Source organism: Vipera berus (genome assembly GCF_964194415.1).
Source record: "Vipera berus genome assembly, chromosome: 6".
Lineage (NCBI taxonomy): Eukaryota > Metazoa > Chordata > Lepidosauria > Squamata > Viperidae > Vipera > Vipera berus.
In genome coordinates, this window is record NC_138208.1 from 20181874 (window position 1) to 20192310 (window position 10437).

Here is a 10437-nt window from a genome sequence, read left to right on the forward strand (position 1 = left end):
TTAAAGGACCAGGCTAGAAACTGGAAAACTGAATTCTAGTCCTGCCTTAGGCACAACACCAGTTGGGCGACCTTGAGCCAGTCATTCTTTCTCAACCCTAGGAAGCAGACAACAGCAAACCCACTTCTGAAAAAGGTTGCAAAGAAAACTTGAGTGTACACACAAACACACAAAAATTGAGCACAGTATTTTTCTTCTCCCATTGATTTGAATAAGTCTTCTCTGAGCATGCTTAAGCCTAGTTCTAATCTTTTGTTCTACTAATTCTCATTTTAAAATCTGCATGAAATGTTTCCCTTTTGGGGACAGAGTGTTCTGATTCTTTTTGATTAAGAAAAGCCTTTGGCTTCCTGTTGGATAAAGTTATGCACAGTATGGATTAATCTTAGAAAGAAGCACATTGTTTAATGAAGTTGCTGCTGTGATGCCATCTGAAGGGCTTTATACAGATGTCTATTGTTAAAAAACCTTATTTCCTTCATCCAAAGAATTATTTGCACAACAGGCAAGTGGACGGGTGGTTGCCCAATGCTTTGCCGTAAACTTCATTGATAAAGATACTTAGGTGGATGCCACGTCTAAGCAAATTTTAACTTGTGAAACATACTGGCTCCTTTCCTTATTTTGAACAGTGCTCTCTAGCTTTCTAAACCTTCACCTACTGCATACAGAGATAATTATTTGGGGGAAAATCTTCCTCTTCCTATTTGGGAAATGCTGCAGTTTCTTTAGCATTCTTTCCAATTAGTAGCTCTACAAGTCTAAAGTGAAACCAGCAAGCCAGTCACAAATTTTATTTTTAGTATTCTTTCAATTAACAACCCTATCCCTGTGGCCATTTTTTTTTCTGTAGGCAGTGAAAACCACCCACTCAGTAAAATCAAGCATCTATTTGAGATTCTTGTCTTTCTTTTGTTTTACTTCTCTTTTTTCAGGGGGAGGCTGCCACTTTCTTGTACATCAGAGATGATATCCTGATAATAAAATGAAAGCGAGTGCTAGTTATGATATCTGCAGGAAGAGGCAATGGAAGAGACAGCATGACATTGCAATGCAAGCCCCGTTCCCTCTTAACATGCATTGTGATGTCAGATGCATATGCAAGAAGGATGGAGCTTGCAGTGGGACAACACAGTGCTGCTTTTGTCATTTTGATGTATGCTGTAAGCTCTGTAGATGCCCCATAACTGCTGGTGCTTCTTACATTCATGAACTGCAGGATATTATAGCACAGGGGTGTCAAACTCAATTTCATTGAGGGCTGCATCAGCACTACAGTTGCCCTCGGGGGGGCAGGGTGTGTGTGTGGCCTGGGTGGGCGTGGCCTACTGGGTGGGCATGGCTAAAGTGTGTATGGCCTACTGGGTGGGCATGGCCAGCTCTACATCGTTCGCATCAAGGGTGCCTATGGGGGCCTGGGCCGGAGTGGGACAGATCTGAGGGTCTCTGGCAGGAGGAGGGTCTCTGGGCCAGGGCCAAGGCATTGGGGGCTGTTCCCTCACTGTTTCCAGGATGGCTTCGGGGGCCACATGAAACCACTTTGCGGGCCGGATCTGGCCCCCGGGCCTTCTGTTTGACATGCCTGGCATGTCACAAAAATGTGGACAAAATGCATCCCCAAAGTTTAAACAACATACTAATAAAGGCCTTGCATTCTTAAATACTACAAAGGCCCACGCGGCCAACAAAATCCAGGGGATTAATCGAACCAACATGGTATTAGCAAACTTTATTTGTGGAATTTCACATGCCTTAGCGGAACCTGGGTCTGAAGCATGGGAATGCACTGTTACCTGCACAGTTTGCACTATCTGCCTGCTGTGCATGAGTTACCATATTGTAGCTTCTCCATAGAAAATACGGCTTTTTAAAAAATACCAGCAGTTCACAAAGCAGGAAAGAAGACTCAGAACTGTGAGCAATTTTCTTCCACCTGACCAGAGATGTAGCTGTTGATTTCCCCTTGATGCACATCTCTATCACTCAAATAAAAGCAATAGATCAGAATTAGTTTGATTTCTGTTGCTCGGATATTTGTCCAAATGCTTGAGACAGGCTGCTTCAGGGTTGAAATTTTCAGAGTTGAAATATCCCTGGATTGTGCAAAGTGATATAAGACATTTCAACACTACTACAACCCAAAGAACTATGGCTGGTGCAAAATGCGGCAACCTGGACACTAGTGGATATGCAGCACTACAATAACAAAACATCTACTATATTCTCCAGTTTCTTTATTGATTAGTAGAGGTTTCCAAGTCCAATTCTTAGTGCAAGCTTTGACCTGTAAATCCCTACATGACTTGGCTTCATGATACCTCCATATGGAATTTTCCTGGCCTATTTGTGTCTATGTACTGAGGGGAGGTTTAATATCAGCACTGAGGTGGAGGTATGGGCCCCCAAACAGGACTCCCCTGTTTTTTAGAGTTACCTACAATCTCCCAGCTGCTATTTTACAAGGCAGTGAAGGCTTTGATAAATAGTTGAGCATCTGGTAGATCAGGGCTTTTCAACCATTTCACCCTTTGTACCACTTTTAGGATATGGCAACATCCGAGTACCACCAGTCGCCTCGCAAGGTGTCAAAAATTTGATGACAAAAAAAGGAAAAAAAGTGATGAAGTACAGGTAGTCCTCGACTTACAACAGTTCGATTAGTGACTGTTCGAAGTTACAATGGCAGTGAAAAAAGTGCCCCCCAAGCCACAGCCGAGCAAGACACCTGCCTGCCTGCCTGTCTGCCTGCCTGGCGGCACTCTTCCTCCTGTCCGAGGTTTTCACTGTTGTGAGCATTTCTGTTGAGGATTGCCAGCGGGGGTGGGGTGTTTGGTTTTTATTCCCCCCCCCCCCGTCTGCTGGGTGGTTGCAGTAGGTTTTGGTCACTTCACATGACCCTGGGACCTAAATATGAATCAGTTGCCAAGCATCTGAATGTAAATCACAAGACCCTGGAGATGCTGCAACATTCCAGCTGATCGGCGTTTCTTCTGGGCTCAGCAGAAGCACCAGGATCAGCGCCGACTCCAGCTGGAGACTGGCGCTGATCCTGGCGCTTCCACTGGGCTCTGACAACCCTGCAGCTCCAGCCATCTCTCAGTCAGGCTTGTGCGGTGCTGCCACCAGTTCAGCTCATTCCCCTCCCCTGCTACCACTTTTCTAGGATGTGTGTGCCACATTTTTTTTATTTTAAGTGAATGATGCTTTTATTTTTCTTTAAATTGCATTGCTTTATAGGAAATTTGATCTGGCTTTTGTGCTCAGAAATGAACCATGCAAAGATCAAAATGAATTTTACTGTTGGAAGAAACTTTATGAGAGCTCAGCTCAAGGTTGACTCAGCCTTCCATCCTTCCGAGGCAGGTAAAATGAGGACCCAGATTGTTGGGGGCAATGAGCTGACTTTGTAATAATGCCACTTGGGTGTGTGTGTGAAAGCCCTAATAAGCAGGCATATACACAGAATGAAGGCTACTGCTAAGCTTGTAAGCCTCCCTGAGTCTTCGGAGAAGGGCAGGATATAAATGGAATTAAAATAAATAAAATAAATAAATCTGTTATGCATAAATAGAAGTATACTTCTGAGCAAATGGGAGAAGAGAAAGCAACATAACGTGCAAGCACATTGGGGGTGGGAGGCAGAATTATGATCCCCTGAATGTTCTCACAGAAAGTCTTAATGCATTGAGTTTCAACATTGATGCATTTTGGTAGCTTGATTAACTGGCTTTGAATTCCATCTCTTCTGAAGCCCAGTTTGAAACAGCATTAGCACATATTCTATAAACAGAAAGGCAGAAGTGATAATTAGACTAGAAATTTCTAAGGAAGATTGGCCTTTAAAAAAAAACCCTCGTCACTTATCTATTTTTCATTCAAACTGCACAAAATGGAAAATTCTAATCTGAATGTTAATGTCAGAATATTAGAAATCTGGGAATGGTTTGGAAAGGAAATAAATTGGTTAGGCTATGTTTTCTTCCATGCCATTTGCTTTTTTCTGCTGATACATGACTTAATTGTTGCCCCTCACTTCTCACCAGATGGTACTATCTGCTTCATGATAAATGGAATGTAAATGGGTTCAAACATCATTGTAACCCACTGGGTGATACATTTCATTTTGGCTTTGCATGCGGTGGTTGAAGTCCACAGGTCATAAAAGGGCAAAATTTGAAGACCCCCTGCTTTACATGATGGAGAAGAAGAAGCCATATCCAACCTCAGTTTTGCAACTAATGGATTGTCATTTATTTGGAGCAATTTTACCCAGCTTCCTTGCCTTAGTATAAATACAGTTCATTAAAATTTCCCTGGGCACACATTCCCATCCAGCCACCTGTATCTCTGTCCTTCCAACAGATGAAGTAGCTTGAGGAGAGTTTGAGAGGCTATGCCCTTGAAGAGTTGTTTTCCATAATATTTCATCTCAAGGACCACGTATGGACAATGTAAAGTGTGTTGATATCCATTGGGAAGCCAACAAGTGATGACACACTCCATACTGGGACTCCTGTTGCTCTGACTGGTTCTGCCAGTTCTCTGGGGAATCATCTCTTTCACTTCAGTTGATAATCTATCCACATATCACAGTCCTCTTTTGGGTCTGAGAGACTGCTGCCCACTGCCCCTTTTTTTCTTTTATAAATGGGTTGACTGAGAAGTGGTCTAGTCAATGCACAGAGTATGTACACATCTGGCATTGACTGTACTATTCTCAATGTTACAAATCCCAAGGAAAGGGTGACTGGGGGAGAAAAAGATTCTTTGTGTTAATATGCATGTGGCTTGTTTGCCTCTTCACATGGTTAACTCACTGAAGAAGCAATCAGAAGGCATCCAAGATACACAAACCTGAAATCTTTGCCACTACTTAGTTGAGTCATAGCTATATTAGGTATATATTTAGAGATATTAGATAGGTATGAAACAAATCAGTTAACAATATAAAAAAAAACTTGGAGTGCAGGAGAGACCTGAGGGTTGGACAAGGGACAAAAATTGTCCAGACAAGTTGGGTCCGATAATGATTTCTTGAGGATGGGGCAGACCAAAGCCTCTTAAATGGTGCTGGGAACACCCCCTCCCATGTTTTCATCACTGAATCTGCCTGAAGGTCACCATCCTGGAGGCTTTCACCAGCCAGAAAGAATAAGAATCTACCATAAAGCAGGCACACACCAACACACAGAAAAGAGAGGGTGGGGGAGAGAGGGAGAGAGCACAAGTAATTTCTTAATAGAGTTACAATTTGCAGGGATTAATTTATTTTCCAGGTATAAAGAATCCCTTTGCAAAAATTGATGATTTTTTTTAAAAGTACATAGCTATGATTTCTTGTGTTACAGCATAAAACACACAATTACAGAACTATAGAAATAGAAAGGAAAATGCAACTTTTAAAATTGCCATAAATGGTAAAGTTTTAAGAACAGTTATATCATGGGTATTTACTTGCCAGACATTCACAGTATAATATGGCAAGCTGCCCACCCCTACACTAATTACAAATATAAACCTAATATCATAAACTTTGCAACAATTCCTTCAAATGTACTTGTAAGCTAAAGTCACTTTTCATAATCACGCACAAGAAAATTAAAACCAGACAAGTCATATGCTATACTTTCACTGAATGATACCATTATACCTTTTTGCTCTCCTTCTTCAGCTGATCATTTCAGTTTGTAACCGTTGGAGAGATTTATTTTATTAGGCAGTCATTTTAATGATTACAAATTTAATACTGTTATTCTGAAGCTGTTTAAACCATTTTTTTTTCAAACTTGGCCACTATAAAATGTGCAGAACTCCCAAAATTCCTCAGCCAGCATTGACTAAAGATAAATTTCTGGGTATTGAAAAGAATATGAGAGTCTGTGACAATCAGACCCACTTGAAAAGCCAGGCATAAATGTAGCCATACCACTCATTGATAAATTATTACTCATTGACATCTCTGGCAATTTGTAATTTAAAAGAAACTGAATCAAACAGAATAATTCCTCTAAAAAACAAAACCAGAAAGAGTAATGATTAAAGTTTTCTTTTTCTGTTTTAGATAGCAAGAATCTTACATGTTTTTCTCTTTGTGAAAATTGCCAGGAAAAAGAATCTAACTTTCTTTGTTTCTGACAAGATCAGCAACTTTAATGCCCATAGTTTCTTATTAGTTCTTATGGAAGTAAAACCCACACATTTGCAAATAATATATCATATGAGCAGGTTTAACTTTGAAGAGTTAACCTCAGGAAAATCATGTGCCCAAGATGGGGTAGCCAAATTATCCGTGTTATTAGCTGGCCACAAAAGTTTTCCTGGTGCAATTATGTTGGTCCAATTATGATGAATATAACTTACAAGGAAAGGGGACAGGCTGTGAAGAAATACAAAGAAAAAATCTGATGACATAACATTACTAAATAGGGAAATATTTTTACTTGCTAATTAAAACAAAATAAAAAATCACAGTCCAAGGTTTTAAATTCTGTAATGTTCACATACAATACTTAATGTATGGTGATATCAGCTGTAGATAAAATATTAGGTATCAGATAGACAGGTTAGAGCAATTATCTTAAACATCTTAAGCCTATAACTACACCTTGAAATAATGTGGGTACATCACTTATCAAAATACAATTTAAAGGAGAAACAGTTGCTGAATTAAGATCTACAACATGATGTCAAAGGCACTTTTCATGTCTACAAGGGTTGCCATTTGGACTGCAATCTTATGGATTTCCTTCAGAATAAACTCTATTGAAGTGACAGGGCCTTTTTCTAATTGGAAGTACATATAGTATTATTTTTTCAAGAAACATATTACAGTATACTATGATTGAATTACAACCCCCTCCTTCACATTCCTACCATAATACTGGGACTAACTCCTAACCTTAATCTGTGTCAACTTCTCAATTCTCTCCACTGCCCTTACCCAGCAAACTGTTATCACAAAACTTTCACTGACTGGCACAAGAAAAAAAAAAGGAGGTTTTGTTCTTCCTAGCACTGTTGATAAAAGAAGTAGTTTTTAAAAGGCATCCAACTGAGAATAGCTTTGCAGTTTAATTATCTGTGAAGTGAGCCAAAAAATCTCCAGCTGAATTACAGAAGGGCTGCCAATTCTGGTTGCTACAGGTATTAAAAAGGAAGGTAATTGGGGAAAAAAGTTCTGAAAGACAAAATAGCATTGTTCTATATTACCAGAAAAGAGGAGGAGAGAAGACATTGTGTAGTTTCTTGTCATGGTGACAAGGATAAGAAAGATGGAGAATAAGGGGAATGAATCACTGAAGACTCAGGAATGCTAGATGGAGCAAAGGAATCTACAAGAATCTGATATGCAACTATCCAGCAATGTTGGAGAATTTGGTCCTGCAAAGTGAAGTTTATGGAAGAAGGCTACAATGCCTTGGAAGAAGGAAGGCTCTCAGGACTCCATATTCACTGTGAGATGGTCCCTGCAAATGATTCTCCCTGTGGTAGGATACGTGCAGCCAGGAGGCAAGAAAGGATGATCCCCACAACTTGCATGAGGGCCAGCCCAAGTGCAGCTGAGGCAATATAGAACATATTGTGGCTGACAAAGTCATGCACCTTGCTGAAACATCCGTTGTGGTAAATACCTCTGGCATCGGAAGGGAGTGGAGCATGCAGGCAACCTTTTCGGGTCCTGCAACAGCTGAGGGGCACAGAGCTATTAGGTGCCTGTTGTTCCACAGACCAGGGTGAGGAAAACCAATCGCGGTAACTGTCTATACCACAGCAATTCAGGTTGCGCTGAATGGAATCCAGGGCTTCTGCTTTTTCCTCATCGTTGCTGTAGGAATTTATGGCTTCTCGCAGTCCATTCTGGAAACCTTCAGCAATATTCTCACGATAAAACAAGCTAGACAGCCCTGCTGTCAGTCCAGCAGCCAAGACAGCCAGCTGGAAGCCCCCATAAGTGCGCAGTAGGCAACGATGTTCAGTGGCAGCACTAAAGCAACCCAGAAAGCTCCATACGATGATAGTGATGCCAGCAGCCAACAAAATGAAGGGGATGGGAGGGTATTGATTGGTTGACAGCATCAAGTAGGTACCTAATGAAATCTTGGCCCAGATACCAATGGTGAGCATGGTTAGACCTGCTGCCCAGAAGACAAAGCTGAAAGCCATGAGAAAAAGTTTGAGGAGAGCCATGCTACCTTTTGGATGAGGAGAGATGGATTTCTGATGTGCTGCTTATGTGCTTCCAGTCCTATTATGCTGTCACTGGATGCTCCTCAGCTCCACCTTTATTCTCCCCCTTGTCAACTGGATAGTGTTGGTTGCCTCACCAGAGATTCTTGTGGAATGCTGTTAATGATACTGCCAGGTGTTCCAGTTAGAAAAATGTTGTGCTGTGTCTTTTTCACAGAGTAGGAGAAAAAAATAGACCTTATAACTTGCTCAACTTGATCAGAATCCAAAATGCAAATTTGTTAGTCTGTATAGTTGTCTGCCACCAGCACACCACAAATGCAGTTAGATTGTTTCCCTGGTCAAATGTGTAGCTGGATTGATTCAATACTGGGCTTGCAGTGCAAGTTGTTTCTAACGTTCCAGAGAATTTCCTCCAGGGAATTGCCTGCCTCTCAAATTGTCACTCCTGTCCTTGTTTCTCCTGTTACATGCCACACCTTGATATCCCAGTTGCTAATTGGCTTGTCATGGTTCTCTGATTTCCCAATGCTAGAAAGGTTTTAAACATCAAAGATTGCTTTTCACTGAACTGCCACTCAGAAAAATCAGTTCCATGAGAACCCTGGTTTACTGACGTAGCAAACTGATGGTGCCTTCTCTTGATCCCCCTCAACCCAGAATATAAGATTCTATTTAAATAAAATATACTTTTCCCCACTGTAAAGCTGAACACCACCATTTTTTAATATATCCTTATCAGCAACATAACACCCCAGCATAGAATTCTGCTTTTCATCTCAAAAGGTGCTCAAAATATTTACGTGATATGCGATAATCTGAAAAACATCAACCCTTTGGAAATACAAGTCCCCGTTAATGGAGATGATTGTGAACTTTGCAACCAACCTTAGCAAGAATTTCCTTTATTATGCATTAATTTTAGAAAAGTGTTTAGAAGTACACAGAAAGCACCAAGTTATTATTCAGTCCTCTTGCTCATTTGCAACTACTTTTATACGGAAAGACATACAGGATTCCAGAAGAGATGATAGACAATTTAGGTTTCCATCCAGTCAATTTACTCCATACTGTAATGTATCTATGTACTGTATAAGAGATTATTTACTCTTGATTAATTGGAACTCATAAAATGAAAGCACTTTGCAGCTGGGACAGAAGATTAATCTTGGAGACAATACTTGGCAGACCGATATTACATTTTTTAAACCACACTTCATAAAACCAGTACATAAGAGCATAAAAGCAACCAGTACAATCTATCTATTTTTGAGCAGTTCTTAATAATGGAATCTCCCAAAATTGTGTCCTTTTGTTAACAAATTGACATCAGTCCCAATTTTTCCTTCCATATGTTTTCATGAGAGAGGTATTGTGTCTCAGAATGTAATGGGATCTTCTAGACTAATGTTTCTCAACCTTGCAACTTTAAGATGTACGGACGCCTGCTCCAATGATTCCCCAGCCAGCATGCTGAAGTCTACACGTCTTAAAGCTGCCAAGGTTTAGAAAGACTGTTTTAGAAAAACAAGTAATTATGGGTGTTTCTAGGTAGACGACAAAGAATTATGAATCAAGCCCAGCCTTTTCTCTTTATCATATTGAGAAAAAAGAGGAACAATGTAGTTGAGACAAACCAAGAGAAAGCAACATCTTCTTGATACACCGTGCATTTCTGACTTCCAAGCAAAATTAATTACATAGCAAAGAAAAAAGCAGTCTAGGTGCTTGTGGCATTCACACACATACAGACACACACACAAAATCAGGCAAGACCATTTTGAAAGCTTAGCTCACAACTACTGGAGAACTGTGGAGAGTTTGAATGATCCAAGAGGGGTGAACGAGCTCTGAGACAATCCTTCTACACAAAATAGATTATGTGATTGAGTGATTTAGACACACGAACAGGATGGGCTCTGAATTGCAGTGCTCATGTTTCCAACACTCAAAGTAAGTGTCTTTTCCCTTTTAATAAATTTTGGCTGGGGAGTGGGCCAGGTTTGAGGTGTTGTTTTATAAATAGTTATAAAAAATTATAAAATTTATAAAAAAAGTATAAACATAAATTTATCTACCCACTACCTAGTAGCATTAAGTCACACAGCAGAGAAGCCTTTCCAGGCAAACCATGGATTTTATAAGATTTTATAAGAAAACATATACATATATATATAATTGAAAAATCCATGTTTATGGATTACTCCATTTTGCAGATTAAGACTGTGACTGTCTAAAGATTTGGTGTTC

The 10437-nt window shown here is 40.2% G+C and overlaps 1 protein-coding gene across 1 annotated transcript; it reads right to left on the reverse strand.

Moving 5' to 3' along the window:
• Positions 1-7449: 7449 nt before the first annotated feature.
• Positions 7450-8187, reverse strand: LOC308670445 (tetraspanin-7-like; the record flags this gene model as incomplete). The annotated part of the gene is made up of 1 exon (XM_081331947.1): positions 7450-8187. The coding sequence occupies one exon, from the start codon at positions 8185-8187 to the stop codon at positions 7450-7452; it is 738 nt and encodes a 245-aa protein (XP_081188073.1).
• Positions 8188-10437: the final 2250 nt, after the last annotated feature.